We start from the raw sequence: 20,626 nt of genomic DNA on the forward strand, positions 1-20,626 counted from the left end.
TCCACCCGCCCCGACATGCAAACAAGCTGGCCCAGTTAACTATGCCTCCGTCTTAACTATGCGTTTCCACTAGCCATAATTGCTCATCATCATCAGCCGGGCCACGCCGAGCCGGGGCAGCAGCGTTTATTTTTAATACCCTATACCCATTGAGAGTGCTTAATAAGCGGCAATATGCCTGTGTACAAAAGTATGCAACAGAAGACGGCTAACCACGGCTATAACAAAACATCAAAGGAAATTCTTTCCATGAGTGATTTTAGTTTAATTTCCTTTTTTGCTTTACGGTGCCTTTTGCCTACGGTGCATCGCATTTTTCCTAGCATAATCTATTCTGACTTGGCAATCGTAGTCCCGGTACCTTTACTTGGTATCCTCTAGTCGAGCAAGGCCCTAATTATAGTTTTAGTTCTCCTCATATACGACACTTGCAGCGTTTCAAATTATTGCCTTATTGCATTTGGCCAATTATAAAATTTTGTTGAATTCGCGTATTTAGAAGAGTATTTTTAAAACTATCTATAGCTAGCCTTGAAATTTGAAATGCATGGAATAATGTTAGGCACAAGTGTACGATGATGACGTATGATGTCGTATACCCATTAATAATTCAATATGAAGTCAATGTGTTTATATGAGTGCCCCACTGAGAAATACCCAGAACACTTTTAAGCTGCATATACAATCTACTGCGTGAACAATTACTACATAAATAATCTACATAATGACAAATATATATATTTGTAAAGTTAACATTCATCGATTTTTATCGATAGCTAATTAAGTAACTATTGAAAAAATCAACTACTTATGGTATACAGAGTCAAGTCTGTGGCTGCATTTATAAGAGACAAACGTAAACGTACTGAAATATTATATATGAAAGACTGGCAAGTCTCTTTCTATCTCTTCCATACACTTTCACAAACTCATGATACCCCATCTTCCCATATGCAGTGGTTTCAGGGTATAAGAAGAAGGCTCGATTCATTTTAATTGATAATTGATATGCGAAATATGCTGATAAGGCGAAGTGAACGTCAATTAGTCGGAAAATTGTATTAGAATCTAATGAGATGCTTGAACTTACTGATATTGTACCATTGTGTCACATTTAGAAGTAAATCATTCTAGAAATCGACTATAAACTTGTTTTCTTTGAGCATTCGAGCTGTCTATGTTGTATATACATAAGTCAATTTATTTGTTTTAGAAATCAATCAAATTGGATTATTGCACTACTGACATTTATAATCTATATAGAACAGGTCTATTCTGATAATGATTCGCTGCAAAGCGTATTTTCCACTGAGCTGTCGATAGACTGTAAATAAATATTGTTTTTGGCAGACAGACGTCTCTCAAGATTCGAATTGACCCATTGGAAAAAATTTAATTTTAAGCACATACATGCTATAGATATAGTAGAGATATAGTTTATATTGCACACATTCGACACACAGTTTGTAAATATTTATGCACGATTCATTAAGTTTAAGGAAAAAGTAAACAACACAAATGTACCGATTAATTACACTAGCTAACAAATTTTGGTATTCAGTAATCTAGAAGAATTTGAAATGTTGTCAATGTCAAATGTTTTTAAAATATTTTAAACTAAAAATGAATAAATCCAGTTATATTGAGTACATTTGAGTACAATACGTTAACAGCCAATTTTCTTTCGAAAACACTAATAATTGTACCGTAAAGTTAAATTCCTAACTTTTGAAATGTCTTTTTAATATTATGCAAGCCTTTATCCATCATCCAAATATCCCTGACTTACTAAAGAGTTCCCATACACCCTCTCTTTCCCGCTATAATACACACTCTACATGTTTCTCTTTCACTCACTCCATTTTCATTGGCATATCCCTTTTACCTTGTGAAAAGGTAACAAATTTTTGAGAGGAGACATCGATATATCAGTTTCAGATACAATCACACAAGGATAAACATTTTTATACCCTGAACCCATTGAAAATGGGAAATCAGGGTATAATGGTTTTGTGAAAAGTATGTAACAGGCAGAAGGAATCATCGCAGACCCCATAAAGTATATATATTCTTGATCAGCATGACGAGCTGAGTCGATATAGCCCTGTCCGTCTGTCCGTCCGTCCGTCCGTCCGTCCGTCCGTATGAGCAAAAGAATCTCAGAAGATATAAGAGCTAGAGAGCTGAAATTTGGCATGCATACTCGTGTATACCATAGGCAGTACAAGTTTGCTTTATTTTTTCGATAACTCGTCCGATAACTTTTTTATCGAGAATAATCGAAAAATCGACTTGGTTTTTTCAGCATAATTTTAACACTTTTAGACCTGGAGACTTCATATTTGGGTTGTATATAAAGTTAGTGGATACAAAGATTTTGTAATTTGCAGATTTTGGATACCACGCCCCCTTCTCCCCCAATTTGTAAAAAACGCATTTCAAGTACTAGAGACTTGTGCTTTGGAATTTACACATATTTTAACCATATGATTACGCTCTGAAAGTTTCATTAAGATCGTATGTCTACAAAAGAAATTATTCAACAAATAAATTCTCATAATATTGCCCACATTGCAGCGCAGCCCAAGCGCAGTCGCTGCTAACTGCGCAGTCAGCAGAGCACGTGCTTATAAGTGCATGTGTATGTATGTGTGCATAAAAGAAGTCCAGACTGATTAGAATATCAGCTTGGAGGGTTCAGGGTATCTCCTAGTCGAGCAGTCTCGACTGGAGCCTTCTTACTTGTTTTTTAATACAATATCGTAATTAAAATTCAGCTCAAATAGGCACGATTATTGTACTCTAGGGATAGTCTAGATCCCAAAGATTCGTACTCGGATTTGGTTTGAGAACGTATAAACTGATATTCGGTTACCTCAAACTTGTTGACCTGTGTTATCGTTACTCAGAATGTTGTTGAAAATGGTTGGTCTAGCTTGGAATTTATGTCTTTGCTGGACTTAAGAGCTGTATACAGACTACCCGCTGCTACTAATAATCTAGTCGGAGGGCGTTTAGATAGTGAAGCGATATAAATTATGGCAGAAGTCTGAACCGATGGCGACAATCAAATGGATGAAGTCACTCAACGACCAAGTGGCAATAATTTACATTGCGAACTATTGATTTTGGGGCGTGGAGGTGGGTAGATAACTTGACGCATGTCCGTCAAATTGTGGAAAGCCAAGAACTGTGAAGAACACAGATAGAGACAGCAGAGCTGACACGACAGCCAGACTGAGGCAAATGCCAAGCGACAAGCGACAAGCAGCGAGCAGCGCGCAGCAAGCAGCCAGTTGACAAATACCCTTCGACTTTTTGAGCAATTTATGGGTCGCACTTGGCCCGCTGATTGTGGCCACTGATTGCTGACCGCTGCTGGCGTCGCGACATTACCAAGGCCGAAGGGCTTAGGGGACTGCCCACCGAGCATTGCACGTTGAGCGTTGCTTTGTCCGCTTTTGGTTTCATTTTGTGTGCCACATTTGCAAAGGTCACGCAAGCTGATGCATACGTATGGAACTACTCCGCCAAACAAATTCATAAAAGCGCACACATAGATACTTAGATATACATATACATATGTATACACATTGACGAGTTGAGTTCAGCTAGTTCAGCTACTTGAGACCGATAGTCGTTTGCGATTCTTATTAGACAGTGATTAGTAGTTCAATGACTCATGATCGATAACTGAACTACTCAAAAGTGCATATCGTTCACAAAAAGCGGAGCAAATTAAATGAAATCAATATCGGAACTAAATCCGTATATGGCCGATTTAACTATTTCAATTACATTTATTCTATACGACATGGACTTGCTCTAATTTACATGCTAAGCTATTTTGTACACTGAAACAGTTCACATATGTAGATAGGAACCAGATATGAAAATGATTAATGTCTAATTAATCCTAAAGAAAGCCGCCATTGATTTGCTTTAATGAGAGATGACCACAACATGATTGATTAACAGTTTTTTGGGGTCGCACTGATTGTTGCACATCTATAGCCTGCTCGAGAGTAGACTTGAGCATTAACGATAGCTAGCCTAGCTCTGGTATTGGTATACACATAAGGAAGTGTGAGTTTTACCTTTGGCGAGATGGGCGGATAAAACGGTGGCAGTTCATGACAATTTGGACACCAGCTGGCCATATTAGCTGTTTCGGTATCGTTTTTGTTTTTGTTTTCGTTTTCGGTATCGGTATCGGTATCTGTTTGGATTTTGTATTCTCTTTTGAAAGTAGAGCCAAATTAGGAGCCGCAATCGATATGGTTGTGTCCCGTCTCATATTCGCTTCTTCAAATTGTGTACGTCAGTAGATATGTGGGAGAGTGTGTTTGTATCTTTGTATATATATTTATAGAGGGGCGGGGTTAGGTTCGATTCTATCACATCTCTACTCACCTAGTACAGGCTAAACCACCGAGGCAGGGCTCCAGGGCTGCCAACATTCACACGCTCAAATCGCACATCAACGTGTAGACGATTTGTTCCAGTTGTAATTGTTGTTGTTGATTTTATACAAATAATATTGTTGTTGGTTGTTTATTTATTTATTTATTGTTGCCGTAGAAATAATCTTATAGCTGTGTTGTTTTGTTTTTTAGATTTCTATTCCATTATATTCGGGTTATTATATAATCGAATTATTATTACATATAAATTGGTATTACTATATATAAATATTATATTTTTAAGTTGTTGTTTTAGAATACCGTTATTAGTTTCATTGTGCGTTTGCTTGTATTAGTTTTGATCTAAAGGCTTGCTATGAATTAAAAAAATATTTAAATTGATTAATTTATTAAATTATTATTAAACTTCACTCTCACTTTACACACATTCAATTATTTTTACATGTGATTTTAAATTTATTATATTATAATGCATTTATTTATAAATTATTCTCGCTATTCGCAATTCGTTAAGACAGAATTTTTGTAGTTTTTCCAATTTCCCCGGACATTAGAGTTATATGTTCGTATAGGCCGTTAGTATAGGAAAAATGAAAATGCGGCCTGGTAAATAAATAAATAAAGACGCGAAGCAACGTTAAAAGCAGAAACAGCAGCTGAGCGTCGATTTTTAGGACTTGCAGGCGTTGCTCTCTGTACCTCTCTCTCCCTCTCTGCTCTCACCCATTTTACCTTTGTCTGTCTCACTCTCACTCTCACTGTCACTCTCCCGCTCGCTTTGTGTTTGGGGCGCATGTGCTTTAGGCGTATTCCGAACGAGTGTGAAAGCTTTTTCTTTCGAGTTGAACGCACAAATTAATTTCTGTTAAGCATACGCAATGTCTGCCACAGGCATTAAATTGAATTGAATATTTCCTTTTGCTTAATTTGACTTCGTATCATTAAGTCTGCATTATTTAATTGCCATAAATTGTTAACCACTTCCTGCAGCTGGGCTGCATGGACAGCTCCGCCAGTTGGCTGCGTAGGAATGTGAACCGTGCGCGTGAAGCGTGTACGAGGCAATGAACGATTCCAAGAGTTGCTGCAGCCTGTCGTTGAAACGGAAACACACTGCCCTAGTTTTTAGTTGTGCTCCTCGACACATATATACATACATACGCACATAGACGCAAACACACGCACATATACAGAGTAACATACACACACACGTAGAGCACATGCCGCACAGCTCAAATATCGTATGGAATACAGTACATGTTAAAGGAGCGTGTGCTGCACTTAACAAGAGTTGCCATGTTTATTATAAGTATGTAAACAGTTAAAACACGCTAATTTGCTGTAACTACTGTATAAAAACGAGCACAGCCAGTGTTGCCACTGTGTTGCTAAAAGGTAAACACACCGACCGACCGACAGAGCGAGAAACCGACTGCCTGCCTTGGCTGGCTGTTGGCTGGCTGGGCGCGCATTGAACTCGTTTGGAATTGGGCTTAATTTCCTTGTAGGTATCTGCTGCAGCATACACATGTACACAAACACGCACATATACACACATACACACGCGCACACCCGGACATCAGAAATGTACATGCTCGGGCACTGACTGACTGACACACATATACCAATGAACGCGCACAACGTGCGCCAACACCAACAACTACGACGACAACGAACGCGAATACGACGACGACGAATAGGAAACAACAAAAATAACATTGACGATGACAACGAAGCGTGGCTAGAACGGGGCCAGGAGCTCATTCGGCTACGGCAACGGCAACGGTAACAGCAATAGCAACAACAATTTGATACACGATACCCCACTGTACCAAATCTCCGGCTGCCCATCGACTTTATCATCGTGTCCTTTCGCTTGGCGTTGTCGCTGGCGTTGCGTTGTCGTTCTGTTCGTCGTCGTTAAAAACTGTTTTGTGCTCGTTTTGTGCGATTCAGCATGAAACTGGCGCACAGTGCGTGAATCGCGTATGTGCACGTGTGTATACGTGTGCTCTTGTGTGTGCGCCTCTGTGTGGGTAGGCGAGTGAATCTTTCTAGCCATGCGTGTGTACGGACCTCCGCTTCTTTTAAATAGAAGCCCGCAGCAACGCCAGAATAAACAGAAAACGTTGCCGTGAAGATTCCAATATTTCTTTTGTCGAGCCACAGTTCCTTTGAGACTTTTTTCAGTTGAGTTAATACTATATATGTATCTCCTTTCTTTCTATTTCATTATTTCGTCAAATTATTTTACTGACGGGTTGGAGTTTTCTTTTATTGAATTAGTTGTCCAAAAATACGTTAGAATATTTTGCATATTTACATACAGCAATTTTGTCACTTTCATTTATTCAATTCTTTAAACTTTTGACATACGCAGTTTGAAAATTTTTCACTCTCACAGTATTTGTGTGTATGTATGTATGTATGCGTGTATGCAGTATATATATAAGTATATTATATATAAAATATATATTAAATATGTAATATAATAGATACACTTGTATTTAATTTACATAATATATTCACATACTTATATATTAATGTGTGTGTGTATGTATGTATGTACATATATTTAATGAGGAACTTTTTTCCATTACTTTTCACACAGGCACACGACGCGCACAGGCCAAGCACCAACCTTTCTCGTCAGCAGCGGATACAATTCTGCGCGCTGTGAACTTAGATGACTCTTGGCTCTGTACAGCCGAAGCTCGCCTTCGAGCTTTTTCGGAATGCTAGGGGCCTGGCATGACAGGCGAAGCTTGTAATTCATTAAAACTGGCGCCAAAACTGCAACGAGAAGACAAGAGTAACATTTATGTGTGTGTGTGTTTCTTTTTATATGTTTGAGTGTTGCTTATTTAGTGATCCGTTCACGTGGCGTATGGAATAAAAGAAATAATTTTCCGTTGCATAACTTTGTACAAAACTATTTTCGCTCGATTGTTTTTGACTGTAGCATACTTTCAGGTATGTATTTATATATATTCCTAATAATAAAGATGAAACAAAATGCAATGATTATCAGCGAAAAATATTAGCATTCATTAATTTCTTTGTTAAAGTATTAGTGTTCCTTTTTAAATTTTAACTGTCACATGGTGGGAACCAGTTGTAGGTTAAGAAGCCGCGAGCTCTTAACTACTGCAGCCCTGAACTGATATCGAGCCATCGATTTTTAAATTCGATAACCAAAACAGTCGGGACGTGACTTCTGAAAAATAGGTTGCTCCGATTTGACAATCACACACAAAATTTCTTACATTAGGTAACAGAAAGTACGACGAACAGTTACTAGTTACACTATGACCACAGCCGTGCTCGGTGCCGGCCTTAGTGGGCTATCAGCCGGCTATTACCTGTTGCGACGTTTCGGCAAACCTTTGACCATTTACGAGGCATCTCCACGCGTTGGCGGTTGGATACGCACCGAAGGGCACAAGGATCGGGGCTTCCTGTTCGAAGGTGGACCGCGAACAATACGCCCCAAAGGCGTAGCGGGTGCCAACACACTCGAGCTGATAGAAGAACTCGACCTGCCCATTCACCCCATTCCCAGCTCCCATGTGGCTGCAAAGAATCGCATGCTCTATGCCAAGGGACAAGTGTGCATGCTGCCAAACAGTCCCAAGGGCCTAATCCGCACAGTCCCACCCTTTACGAAGCCTCTGTATAGAGCTCTGCTCCATGACTTGTTTACGGGCAGCACTCTGGCCAAGAATGAGGACGAATCTATTTACAGCTTTACCAAAAGGCGATTCGGCAAGGAGATAGCCGATTATGCCATCAGCCCGATGATCTGTGGTATTTGTGCCGGCGACGCTCACGAAATCAGCGTGCGATTTCTCATGGAGACTCTCTTCGAGAACGAGCAGAAGTACGGTGGAGTGCTGAAGGGTGCCTTCTACGCCCGTTTCAAGGACAAAGTGGACGAGAAGAAACCGGGCTTATTTGCCAGGGGCGAACCCAAGCTTTTCAAGCAGGCCACCAAGGAGAAGTGGGCCATGTATGGCGTCGAGGACGGCCTGGAACAGCTGCCCCGCGCTATGCGTAAATATCTAGGCGAACACGATGTTAATGTGCAGTTGAGCAGCAAGTGTTCCAATCTAACCTTTAACGGCGACGGTGCACGGATTAGCCTGCGCGACGCCGAGGTGCCGGTGAAACACGTGATAAGTGCTCTGCCAGCACACCAATTGGCGGCGGTGGTGGGGGCCCAGCATCCATCCCTGGCAGCCCAATTGCTGGAAATACCCTACGTGGACGTGGTGGTGGTCAACATCCAGTATAACAGTGACCAACTGCTGAAGCACAATGGCTTCGGCCTGCTGGTGCCGCCCGTTGAGAAGCTGCCCATACTCGGAGTGATCTTCGACAGCTGCTGCTTCGACATGGCGGGCAACACGATCCTCACCGTTATGATGGGCGGTCGCTGGTTCGACCAGTGGTTCGGCAACCAGCCGAGTCAGAAGAAGCTGCGCGACATTGCCCACCAGCACGTCCGTCAAATCCTGCAGATCAAGGAGGAGCCCGTGTTCAGCCGGGTGCACATGCTCCACAAATGCATTCCCCAGTACACAGTAGGACACAAGCGACGCGTGGAGAACATTAGGAAGTACATCAAGGACTACAAACTGCCTTTATCCGTGTGTGGCGCAGCCTACGATGGCGTGGGCATCAACGATGTCATCTTGTCTGCGCGCAGACAGGTGGAGGAGCTGCCATCGCCGTCGGAACCTTGAACTGAAATTCACATGTTTCCATTCAATAATTATTCTTTGTATATATTTGCAATTGTAACTGTGATTCGACTGATTTTCTCTATGCACATAAACTTCCCGAAATTCCCCGTCTACAACAGTCATTTATTTGCCAAAGCCACCTAAGCAGGGCGGACTCTTCTCCGGCTCCTGTTCGGGCTCCCATTGCTTCGGTGTTTTCGCCTCGATCGAGAGCGCGTGCATAAACTCGAACCCAGCCTCCTTTAGCGCCGTCTTTATTGTGTCATTTACCAGTCGGTGGCGCTGCAAGGAAAACCAAAGTTAGCTCCATCTCAATATTCTTTTCTGGTCCTCAGCTTACCTTTATCAGCGTCAAATCATTGAACTTCTCGGAGACGACGAGCACACGGAAATGTGATTCCGCCTGCTTCGGCGTGTTGTGCATGGGCGATTCATTGCTCACATCCAAAAATATCGGCTTCAGCTGCTCTGTTAGCGCCTTCCTCATCGCCGTTTCTATGGGCGGATATTGCGGCTCTTGAGACTGTGACATGTTTGCTTGTAAGCTCCTATTGGCTACTACGGTACTTCCACTAAGTAGTTGATTCACTTTTTGCGCTGAAATTCGAACGGACTGGCGCAACGTTAAGCCGAACATGTTTCTAATATTCTCGCACAGCTGTTGCACAATTACATAAACAAAACGCTATGCGGCCTACACGAAAGTCGAAATGAACCAGTTCGGCTCAGTTCACGATAGTTGCACGTTAATTTGAAACAAATGTACCGACAGGAATTTTACATCTAAAAAATACTAAACTCTAGCGAATTTGCTGTGACAGCTAAATCAAATATTAAAATCTTTAAATATAATTTGAGTCATAAAAACGGATGTTCAAATTACCATTTATTCAGTTAAATAGAGACAGGATTCATGCACGTATTGCTTGTAACACTTTTTTTTGCAGACAACATTTTTCGAAGTTCAAAAACAATTCAAATTCTTATGCATTTGTTTAATTGAGCATAAGCGTCAACAAATACATTCAACGATGCATAAAGCCATAGAAAAATATGCCTATACCTAAAACAAACGATGCGCGGCCATAACCAATCATATCATATCAATCATAATATCGCGTTTTCCTATTCTTTAGTATACGTTGGTCCACATCAATAGTCGACCAGCTTCTTAAGCTTGGGTGGCGCGGATATGACCACTCGTCCCCGATTTCCGCTACCAGAGCCACTGCCATGAGCCTGAGCCTCTTCTCGAGCGCTGTGCGTGCGTTCGTAGTGCTGCTGCCTGTATCGTTCCCGGTCACGAGCTCTTTCCAGGCTGTGCTCACGCTGGCGACGACGTCGTGACTGGGACTGGCTGCGTCGACTTCGGGAGCGTCTGCGCTCACGACTGCCGCTGCGACGACGACTGTGAGACCTGCGCTTACGCTCGATTGGCCGACTGTTGCTTCGTCTACTGCGAGAGCGGGATCGTTGTCTTCGACTCCGACTGGGACTGCGGGATCTGCGCTTTCTCTGCACGCGACTAGTGCTGCGTCGACTTCGGGAACGCGATCGATGTCTCTTAGTTCGACTGTGACTGCCGCTGCGAGATCTGCTGCGACGGGCCGATGCTTTGGTAGTACGCGCTGGAGCTTCCGAGTCAGCCGAATCAACGTCGCTGTCGGAGAGCTTGCCACTGGACGGCGTGCCGTACTTGTGGCGCAACTCTCGCCGCCTGTGAATAAAGAGATGTGAGAGGGCTTCACTAGAGCCACCCACAACTGATTACTCACCTGCGCCGCAGCTTGAGCGCCAGCTCGCGCATCTCGTCCTCGCGCTCCTGCTGCAGTTGTCGCTCCCTCTCCGTCTTCTCGATCTCTGCCCGCTTGTCGGCCTTATCTGGAATTGGAAATGGAACGATGTAGTACTTGCTCCTCGATGGCCACTCTATTCATCTTTGAACTTCACACTACACTCTCGCCGGCTTACATTGCCTGTTCAGCAGGTTTTGCATCTTGCGCTTAAGCCGCTCTCGCAAATTGGGTCGTCCACTGCCGCTCGCCTGTCCAGAGCCCTGTAAAAGTCACCAACCACATCATTTAATATAATCATAGGGCCAAAACAGTATGGAGAAGTTGGAGTCAGTTCTGGTATCAGTCGAAAGTGTCGTTGCGTAAAAACTTGGCAACAATTAAGCAAAAACTTGATTAATGAAATTAAAATTTCCTGTTGCCTTTTTGGACCGATTTCAAATAACTTAAATATTTTAAATTAATGTAGAGCAAAGAATTTGGTAGACACAGATGAAAGCTAAATACAATCCGGGGTTGATAAGGAATTAATTATAATTATTATTAATTATAGTAATGATTGTATCAGACAAATTTGTAAGTTCTAAGCCAGAACGAAAAGAAATAAAACCTGGTATAAAATCTATTTTTATCGATCGAATCAATGGAACAGAATATTTCCAATATTCCGATATACAAAACTCTTACTAAACGCTTCTTTTTCAATAATTGATAATATTCAAATAATTTCATTGATATAAAATAAATCTGGTTAAAAATCAATGTTGATCGATTGCAAAATAAAGAAACTAATATTTTGAATATACAAAAATAAATTTGGTTAATCTGAACTCTCCATCTTTCGACTTTGCGTGCGGATGAGCATACGGACAGACGGACATTTAAATATAGCTATGTCTATATCGGATATATTTTTTTTCAGAAGACATTCAAGTATGATATAGTCCATTATTGGGCAATATATATATATATATATATATATATATATATATATATATATATATATATATATATACATATATATATATATATATAAATATATACTATATATGTATGCATATTTGGTTTGTGTCTGACTTGGATTCACATTGTTTGGTTTGGATTTTTTGAGGTAGAGGCGTGAAATTTTGTGGTGTACTCCAGTTATTTGAGGCAATGAGACACTTTGGTTTTGCTTACTGACTTTGGTTTCGGTAGCAGAACTATATTTGCCTGTTTGATTACCCGTGCTGGATGACGACATCAATGGCTGTGAGCGTTCCGAGCTGAAAGAGATAGATGTTAGAGATATATATAGTATATCAAAATAGACCATGATCTAAAAACAAAATGTATATGGGAATGGAAACTGATAAGGCTTCTTTGGTTGCTCAACATTACCACACGTGCTGCCCTCACTTACGCAGTATCCACATCCAATTCATCGGAGTCATCGCGGTCTCTGCCGCGCAGAGATTTGCCTGGCTGTTTGCTCTCATCTTCCTCCGCATCGCTGGGATCACTACTCTCCGCTGACGAGGAGGACGTATCGTCGCCGCGCTTCCGTCCGTAGTAGCGCTTCAAGGGCGGCGGCGGTGGCTCTGTCACCTGGGGCACCACCGGCGTCGCCTTAACCACAGCCGGTGCAGTTGCCGTCATGCTGAGCACGCGCGAGGATAACGGATAGCTGATCATGGGCACGGCTGACAACGTCTGCTCAGCCGGCTTTGTCAGCAGCTGTTTGAGCGGCACACCCGCCGCTGTCGCCAATATGGTGCTGGCCGTCGTCGTCGTCGTTGTTGTGCTGAGGCAAATAGTTTTCTGGGTTGCTGGCGGCGTTGCAGTCTTCTTAACACTTGAGTGCGCTCGGCTGCGTCGGCTGGTTCGGGAGTGGGAGCGGGAGCGACGCTTCCTCGACTTCGTGTAGGAGCTGGCACTGGAGCTGCCGGAGGAATAGGAATAGCGTTTGCGCGATCGTCTATAGCTCGGGCTACGTGATCGATCCCAGGACTTCGATCGAGTGCGAGACTTAGAACGCGATCTGGAGTAGTAGCGTCGCCGTCTCCGACTCCGTGTGCGGCTGCGTCGGTGATAGCTGCGACGACGACTGCGCCGGCGACTTGGACTGCGGGAGGTGCTATGCGAGCGCCGTCGCCCACTGCGCTTGGCCGACTCGTTCATGAGCTTCAGTTTATCCAGGTTGTCTTTGACCTTTTGTGCATATGACACTGAAACACCTGCAGATGCTGCGCCGCTGCTGGCATTAATGCAGGACTCGCCCAACGTCTGGCCGGGTTTGGTCAAGTTGATGGTGATCTTTGAGTGCGGTTGCATCTCGTCCTCGCCACCGAATGAGGTAATGTAGGTAATCTTTTCGCCACCGCCCTCGGCTGGTGACGGCGACCGCGACTCCGAATCCTCGTCCTTGTCCTTGTTTTTGCTCTGGTCCTCCTTGGCTGCATAGCTGGGCGGGCTGAATGGACGATTTGCAATGCGTCGCTCCTTTTGTGCTCGTCGCTCTCGACGCGACTTGCGACCACTTAACAGCATCTTCTCCTGCTCCTCCTCGCGGGCAATGCGCAGCGCATCCGCTTCGTCTGCATCTTTGGTTAGATGAGAGAAAAAATCGTTGCTTTTCATGCCGTAGTTACGCCCACAAGCATTCAGTTCATGTGCCTGAGCCGTGTCCAGTTTGCCAATGTCTATCGAGACATCCATGTCAATATCGGAGTCTGTTTCATCCGAGTTTTCAGCCTTATCACCGGAAGGAACGACTGCGCTGCTGCTCGCTGTCTGAGCCGATCCAAAGGGCTGTGGGCCGATTGCCATCGAGGGCAAGTCCCCGACATCATCATACGAATACCCAATGGTGGCTCCGCCGGTGCTCTTCTGTTTCTTCTTTCCCAAATTTCGCTCCGCCTCAAGCTGCGCGTTTGCTCCGTACTGCTCCTCCAAATACAGTTGATGCAGGAATTTGTCTTCGCTCACATTGAGAAAATCATTTTGGGCCAAGATGCGATAGCGTTCATAGTTCAACTGGCGCTCCTCAGCCGTCAGCTCTGACTCATCTTCGCCCTGCTCATTGCTGCTCTTTGGCACGGGCGCAATATAGTCCAGATGCGCACGGACATCGAAGCGATCGATAAGATTGTCCTGATGTCCCTGCCAGGGCACACTGAAAGGACAGAACAAGGATCAAATTAGATTTCGCACAATGATTGGCTAGCCACGATTCAAAAATAAACTGAATTCAATATCACTTGCATGATTGCGTCGCCGTCACCGGCGGCCGCTACGGCTGGATCCAGATAAATTTTGCAGCGTCTGCCATGCAATTGCAGAAACTGCGTGGGGTCCGCTTGGATCTTGTCATAGAAGTATTGCCTACGCTCGGCACGCTTGCGGTAGTCCACGATGAGGCCGCGTATCCGGCGTTCTTGTTTTCGAGCTTCGTGCCACATAATTTTCCATCAATTGAATTAGGCAACGACTACTTTTTCACAGAGTTCACACACGCTCGCTCGGCCGGCAAAAATCGTCTATTTTTTAGTGACTCGTTTCCATTGGCTCTCCGTGTGCCAGCAGCAGTGTTGCAAAGCGCGTGCAAACGACGCCCTGAATCGGAACTTGTTCCGCTCTCTTCAAATCCATTATGTAGCATGGCAAGATGCATAATTCAAACTAATTGGGGTTAATTTAAGAAAAGATCCCACAGCAAAAAGATTAGATGCAAAAGAAAAAGTCATGGTTTGCCTTTGTCCATCTCCTGGTCAGTCTAAGCAGCCGGCTATCGCCTCAGGTCTGCAACTGCGCATGCGCATCGCATAAGGAGATGGGGTGGAAACGGATATAAAAGAGTTTCATAAATAACAGGCAAAACTGGAATGAGCCACAACACAACAATTGTCAATCGCTGCTGCCTCAGCCGCCGCCGACGTCGTCTCAACTTTTTGCGGCATCGATTTTAAGGGCATATTCACATCCTTTAGCCAAGTATTAAGAACTAGCGCAACCAGTTTGCTGATCCCGTTGATTGTCTAATGTCTGGTAGACGTTATTATTTCGGAGCTGAGAAACGTTACAATACCTCCATCGAGGGCGAGAAGAAGGTCTGCCAGGAGGATGGGCCTTTGTACCCTTGCGACAAGAACAACAACAGCAACAACAACAATCACAGCGGCAATGACGACACAAACAATGAGCCGGACGCCGACAAGGACGACGACTCTGAGTTCCTGCAAGATGTGCCATACTCGTCCAGCAGCATTGACCGCAGCTCAGTTGGCTCCATACCCTGGGCCGATGATGCCATCAAGAAGAACAAACAGGATTGGGAGCGCGTCGACCGAATGTTGAGCGGCGAGGAGCCATTGCCGGAGCTGGAGCCAGAGCTGCGGAACGAGATCCTCGATTGGCAACGCAAATTTCCTAGTTTATTAGCCCGCAAAGCGCAGCCTCTGAAGCAGCAAAGTGTGGACAGCAGTCGCCACAACGCGCTGCCAGATGAAGCCGGCGAGATCGACTCCATATCAGATCTTAGTCTCAACTCTCTGGATGAGTATGACGAGAGGGATGAGGACGATGACGACGAAGACGACGGATTCCTCACACCAACAGCAGCGAGACTTCGCCAGCGCCAGCACGAAGAGCCCCATCAGATGGCATCCAGCCGCACCTACCTGCCTTCTGCCCAAAAACTTGTGGCCATGCTCGATAGGGATTTGCACATCACCTCGGTGGCAGTCAAGCTGCGGAAGCGGGCGCACGCCCAGCAGCCGCCCGCCCCAGTCACCCCCCAGTCGGCAACTGTGGCCCGCTCTCGCCTGCGGATGCCGCCCATCCTGAATGTGCTAGACTCAAATCGACGATTTCGCGGGCTCCTCAATAATCGAAGCTTTGTGCAGCTCACGCAAGTGCAACACCAGCAGCAGCAGCACCAGCCCAAGTCAGCGGCCCTGACGTATGCCAGCAGCGCAGAACGACGGCAACTGGCGGGCGTCAGATCGGCATGGAATATGCCCATGGCAGCCAGCCGTTTCCTGAACAACAGGCATGCCATCGTTTTGCCTTCACTGAACCGCCACAGAGACTTTAGCACGACTGCCACCTCCAGTCAGAGCATATCCAGTGGAGGTGCCACGCACAATGGAACCGCAATGGACAACCATGCCAAGGGCAGGGACTACATGCCGCATTCGCGTCAGTATGGCCTGTCGCTGGACCAAGTCACAACCAACTCAAACACGCCCTCAACCGGCCGGTCAATCTCAGCGGCCATTCATCATCCTCGATCGGAGTTTAACACTAGTAGTGCCTTCTATATACCGTACAGTGCCTCAAAATTTAAAGCCTTTAAGTAGCCAAATCCGATATTGTATACAACAACCGGTAGCAATAAAGTTTGGCCTGACTCAGGCATCTATGTAAATGCGCAAGGGTTGAGAAATAAGGAACAGGGATTAAAGAATAATTATGGTTAATCTTCCTCGATTTTCAATCAAGTATATTGACGAGGACGACTAATTCAACTTCTTGAACTGATCTTTTGAATATAAATATTTTCTAATCTACATTTTGATATCTCTGCTTAATATTTGTTTCCTTAAAATACATTTTATTATAAAAACTCTAGACATTATTATAGTTTAATATTGTTCACTATAGGCGCTAGTTGTTATGTCAAAAGTTCTTGTTTGATCAAATTCCAATCTCCAAACACAACTCTTGCATGACAATGAAAGCTGTTCGAATTCACAGACTCATGTTGTCCAGGCGCAGTCGTCCATCGTTTTCCGTAAGGTATAGCATATCTGCTAAGCACTGCTCCGTGATCAGCTCCTCCACGCGATCATTCATCTAGTAAATGGGAAAGAAAGAGATTTCATATTATTAGAAACACTGTTTATGGTTCTTGCAATTTATCCATTTGCTCATCCCCATTTCTTATCCGCTTCGCGGAACTTACGCCTTTTGCTTTGCGGTCGGCCAACACCTCTGGATACTTGAAAGCCGGGCCAAAGTTCACACTGACTGTGGCGCTCTTGTGTATCGAAATAGCCGGAAAGTAGCTGCCCATGTAGATGTCCTCGAATGCGATTCCCTGCGACTGGCCATTCTTGAAGAACTCGATGCGGCTGCCCTGCAGAATGTGCAGATTCTTCAGGGTCTCAGTAATTTTATCCTTGTCCTCGTAGTACAAATGGGACTTGAACTTCACCAGAGGCTGAAGCGAAATGAGAAGCTTCATTGAAGAAGTTTGCGGGAATCAATTTGATCACAGATAAACCCACGCGATCTTTGAATGTGTTGGGCAGATAGTCCATCCCTGGCAATTCGGGCAGGTCGATGAGCAAGCCAAGTGTGTCGCCCTCGCCGTAGGCTTCGCTGTAGTGCTTGCCGTGGCTCTCGGTGAACCTTGTGCCCTTGCGCGACCGCCAGGAGTAGCCGAACTTGTCGTAGCCCAGCGGCGCCTGTAGATTCCCGTACTCCCGACCCCAGCCAACGCGCGTGGCTGCGCCCTCGGGCATCTCCTCAATGGTGATCTCATAGTACCAGCAGCCTCGATTCACAGCTGAAAGCAAAACCATTTTGATTCCAATTTCATTTCGAAATAAAATGATAAGAGCGACTCACAGTGTGTCGCGCGCACTTGCGAGTAACCTCGCTCTCCAGTTACTGCCAGACGATCTTCGCTGATCTTCAGCTGGGGCGCTCGATCGTGCAGTGCCAGCAGCACGGAATGCGGCACCAGCGTGCGATAGAGCCAACCTGGTATGGGCTTGCCGGCCCAGTCCGAGCTCTCATCGAACTCCTGGCGGAATGGGGCATGCGGATCCGGCTCCGCAAGTATATAACGATATCCGTCCTTGTTAAATGGATGCTCGAGCGGATAGCCGTGCGGAGGTAGCTTCACATTGGCAGTAATATCCGAGCTGGGACGTCCCTTCTTGCCCGTTGGACCCGCATCGGTGCCAGGAAATTTGCGCTTCTGTCTGTTGTTCTTGGCGAGCGTCGCTGCAATATGATAAAAGAGAAAAGTCTATAAGAAGCCGTACGTGACTTGGGGCGTGTAATGCGAAAAAGGCAATTAACAAATATGCAAATAACAAAATGCTGTGTGCTGGAAATCTAACGACGCTGAAAAAGTCTCCGAACTCACAATCTTCTTCGCTGCTGGCAAACGACGCGGCGCTGAGTGTTGACGTCATCGCAAGGACAACTAATCGCCCTAATTGCGATGTGCTCCAAATCAATTGTCACACGAACACCTAACGAGCCACGGAACAATAAAATAGAACGCAGCTATTTATTATATTAATGAAATTGGGTTCAGTGAGTGTTGCCGACCACCCCTCTCTATTTATCTCTCTCACACTCTCTCTCGCCTGCAGTCTTGGTGGGTGTCAGTTGTGATTGTTTGTTTATTTTATGTTCTTCTGGTTTTTCCGTTTTGTGGGCGTGTGTGTAGCGAGAGACGACTGACAAGAAATAAGAAAATGCCGCGAAACGTAATTACGATCAGCTTTCGCTTCGACTGAGTGGCGAAAAACACGGCGAGAGCGAAAAGTGTGAGCAAACGAGAAACACGCAAAAAAAGAAGAGAAAAACAAAAAAATAGACACTGCCACCCGAAGTGCGCTCGCGTTCCACGGTGCCGCCACCGCTTGAAACAATAAATTAAGCAAAACAAGCAAATTAAAATGCTTGCTGCTCTCTGGGCAGACCTGCCTGAATTCAAGTGAATGAGATAACGTATACGCACACACACACACATACACAAACACACAAACGGTAAACACATGTTAGCTTCGTTTACTTTGTTTGGAAGAGCTTTCAAAACAGAATGCGATAAAAACATCGCCCATTGTGTTTGCATGGATTCGCGTCAAATTTTGCAACACACTAATCCCACTGTGCGGCGTCAGCTGTAACGAATGGTAGGCAAAACAAAAATGAGCAGAACCTAAAGCAAGCAAAACACCGAATCATACATACTCTATACAAAAAAAAAATATATATTTTATGAAATAGTGGCAAAACAAAGGAATATAAAAAGTTTCTCAATCGAAAAACAAGTAAATAAAATAAGTCGGCATAAAATAGCTTGCAAATCTTACCCTGTATATAGCCGTCCTCTGTGAGACGCAAAGCGCCAGTTTTGCTCATAATCTCATAGTTCGGTTTAATAAGACGCAAGTCTTGGTGAAACAACCCATACATAGCACCCTGATCCCCATGCTCCTCGTAGACAAACAATGTGTTTATGTCTTTGACCAGAGAGCGCTGCACGGTCGAGTACCAGGACTGCGTCAGACGACGGGGCATCGTTGTCATTGCTTCCCAGAACTGTTCAATATAGGGTATGATCTCCTTGTCCTTGTTAAACTGTATTTGAGACCTGCCCTCACGCAGAGCCGCCTGCTGCATATTGGCAATGGCACATTGACACATCTGAGATATGGCTAAAAGCAAAGCAAGTACACAAAGTAAAAAATTGGGTCAGCGTGACTTGCTGGCTAGCGGCACTTACTCGCTTGATTCTTGCGAAAGCTCTCTAGGCCTGTGGCCGAACAGTTCTTGCACACAAATATGTAGTTTGTGATGAAAGGCAAGATCTTACCCTTTCCCAGCTGATAGGAAATGCAGGTCTCATGAATCCAGCGCGAGCATGTTGCACATAGCAGCTCGATCACATTCAGGTTGCGCTCCTTGCCACTAAAAATGCAGAATGTAAACAATCAATATTGTGCTTATCAAAGCAATAATATGGTCACATGCGCCCACCAATAACAAACGCCGGCTGCCGTCTGCCTGTCCCCGCTTTCTGCAATGACTCCGACAGCAGAGGAAGCGCGATGCTCCTGCAACTGCATTTTCTCGTCGTCCATGTTGAAGCCGAGCTCTGGGTTGATTTCAGTGGGTGAGCTGCTCTCCATTACGCACTCGTCCATGTTAAATAATAATATCTAGTTGGATTTTTTATTCACAAAATATGTAAACAAATGAATGCTGCTAGCAGAATGAATTGCCAAAGCGGCGGCGACTTATCGAAACTCGATCTAAGGGCATAAAATGTGGGCACCCTAGCTGTAAATTTAACAGTCAGTGAAATGCTAATTGCGTGGACTACACAACTATTTTCGAGTATTAAATCGGTTTAACGAAAATCACAATTTAATAACCGTTTTAAAGCCTAATACGTTTAATCCGACGTAGTGAAAATTAAATACAAATATGTACACACTATTTTCAGTAATATATATCTGAAAGAACATTCGAGTTAAATTGAAGAGCCGTTAATTGTCTATGTTTTGTGATAACATCGTTTTAAGGAACAGCTGATGTTGAACGGTGGGTATTGGCAGTTAACTTCAAATAGAAATGAATGAAATTTATTTGATATTTTCTTAAAGAAGTACAAAATCGTCACAGGACTGTATTTTCAAAGCGACTGTGAAATATTAAAATTTGTTATTGTTTTATTTTTCACATAGCATGCTGAAGTTCTATACAGGGCTGCACTTGCAAATTCATCGGCCGGCCACCTCATTCTATGGTGGTCTATCGTTCGTCTAGTAGCGATGTTTCCTATCGACAGAAAATATATCTAGAAAATATATCAATTCATAAAAATTTACTAGAATTTAAGAGTACTTTTTGGATGCAATGTTAGACAAGTGCGTGT

At 44.2% G+C, this 20,626-nt stretch overlaps 6 protein-coding genes across 41 annotated transcripts in view; 2 read left to right on the forward strand and 4 right to left on the reverse strand.

Annotated features, from left to right (window-relative positions):
• Positions 1-7,113, reverse strand: part of LOC6572415 (calcium-activated potassium channel slowpoke) — a 59,447-nt gene extending 52,334 nt beyond the window's left edge. For 25 of the 30 annotated variants that reach the window (XM_032728127.2, XM_032728136.2, XM_015166405.3 and 22 more), the window contains exons 1-3: positions 7,025-7,109; positions 4,414-4,777; positions 4,098-4,305 (exon numbers count right to left, since the gene is read on the reverse strand). In XM_032728127.2, the coding sequence (XP_032584018.1) occupies positions 4,098-4,160 (63 nt within the window). In that variant the 5' untranslated portion in view covers positions 4,161-4,305; positions 4,414-4,777; positions 7,025-7,109. Of the gene's footprint in view, positions 1-4,097; positions 4,306-4,413; positions 4,778-5,156; positions 5,460-7,024 lie in introns of those variants that run through there. The other 5 variants (XM_044007599.1, XM_044007594.1, XM_032728125.2 and 2 more) reach the window with 4 other exon arrangements.
• Positions 7,114-7,605: 492 nt separating this feature from the next.
• On the forward strand, positions 7,606-9,280 carry LOC6572414 (protoporphyrinogen oxidase). The gene has a single exon (XM_001998487.4). The coding sequence runs from the start codon at positions 7,733-7,735 to the stop codon at positions 9,167-9,169; it is 1,437 nt and encodes a 478-aa protein (XP_001998523.1). The 5' UTR covers positions 7,606-7,732; the 3' UTR covers positions 9,170-9,280.
• On the reverse strand, positions 9,185-9,956 carry LOC6572413 (bolA-like protein DDB_G0274169). Its single transcript, XM_001998486.4, has 2 exons — positions 9,510-9,956; positions 9,185-9,451 (listed from the first exon to the last, which is right to left on the reverse strand). Exons 1-2 carry the CDS (start codon positions 9,804-9,806, stop codon positions 9,293-9,295), a joined length of 456 nt encoding a protein of 151 aa, XP_001998522.2. The 5' UTR covers positions 9,807-9,956; the 3' UTR covers positions 9,185-9,292.
• Positions 9,957-10,042: 86 nt separating this feature from the next.
• On the reverse strand, positions 10,043-14,502 carry LOC6572412 (CLK4-associating serine/arginine rich protein). 6 transcript variants are annotated; one of them, XM_001998485.4, is made up of 6 exons: positions 14,206-14,502; positions 12,365-14,116; positions 12,146-12,227; positions 11,141-11,225; positions 10,945-11,050; positions 10,043-10,886 (listed from the first exon to the last, which is right to left on the reverse strand). In XM_001998485.4, the coding sequence occupies exons 1-6, from the start codon at positions 14,400-14,402 to the stop codon at positions 10,322-10,324; spliced, it is 2,787 nt and encodes a 928-aa protein (XP_001998521.1). In that variant the 5' UTR covers positions 14,403-14,502; the 3' UTR covers positions 10,043-10,321. The 6 variants fall into 6 exon arrangements, with proteins under 6 accessions (XP_001998521.1, XP_015021860.1, XP_043863545.1 ...); XM_015166374.3 differs by lacking the exon at positions 10,043-10,886 and having other exon boundaries at positions 10,959-11,050; positions 12,142-12,227; XM_044007610.1 differs by lacking the exon at positions 10,043-10,886 and having other exon boundaries at positions 10,961-11,050; positions 11,125-11,225.
• A 72-nt stretch (positions 14,503-14,574) lies between these two features.
• LOC6572411 lies at positions 14,575-16,369 on the forward strand. Its single transcript, XM_001998484.4, has one exon. It carries the CDS (start codon positions 14,982-14,984, stop codon positions 16,299-16,301), a length of 1,320 nt encoding a protein of 439 aa, XP_001998520.1. The 5' UTR covers positions 14,575-14,981; the 3' UTR covers positions 16,302-16,369.
• Positions 16,370-16,534: 165 nt separating this feature from the next.
• LOC6572410 (set1/Ash2 histone methyltransferase complex subunit ASH2) lies at positions 16,535-20,332 on the reverse strand. 2 transcript variants are annotated; one of them, XM_001998483.4, is made up of 7 exons: positions 19,726-20,332; positions 19,472-19,656; positions 19,059-19,403; positions 17,575-17,955; positions 17,232-17,512; positions 16,907-17,164; positions 16,535-16,797 (listed from the first exon to the last, which is right to left on the reverse strand). In XM_001998483.4, the coding sequence occupies exons 1-7, from the start codon at positions 19,890-19,892 to the stop codon at positions 16,693-16,695; spliced, it is 1,722 nt and encodes a 573-aa protein (XP_001998519.2). In that variant the 5' UTR covers positions 19,893-20,332; the 3' UTR covers positions 16,535-16,692. The 2 variants fall into 2 exon arrangements, with proteins under 2 accessions (XP_001998519.2, XP_015021859.1); XM_015166373.3 differs by lacking the exons at positions 19,059-19,403; positions 19,472-19,656; positions 19,726-20,332 and adding an exon at positions 18,101-18,613.
• Positions 20,333-20,626: the final 294 nt, after the last annotated feature.

The sequence above is a fragment of the Drosophila mojavensis genome, unplaced genomic scaffold (assembly GCF_018153725.1).
Source record: "Drosophila mojavensis isolate 15081-1352.22 unplaced genomic scaffold, ASM1815372v1 contig_19, whole genome shotgun sequence".
NCBI lineage: Eukaryota > Metazoa > Arthropoda > Insecta > Diptera > Drosophilidae > Drosophila > Drosophila mojavensis.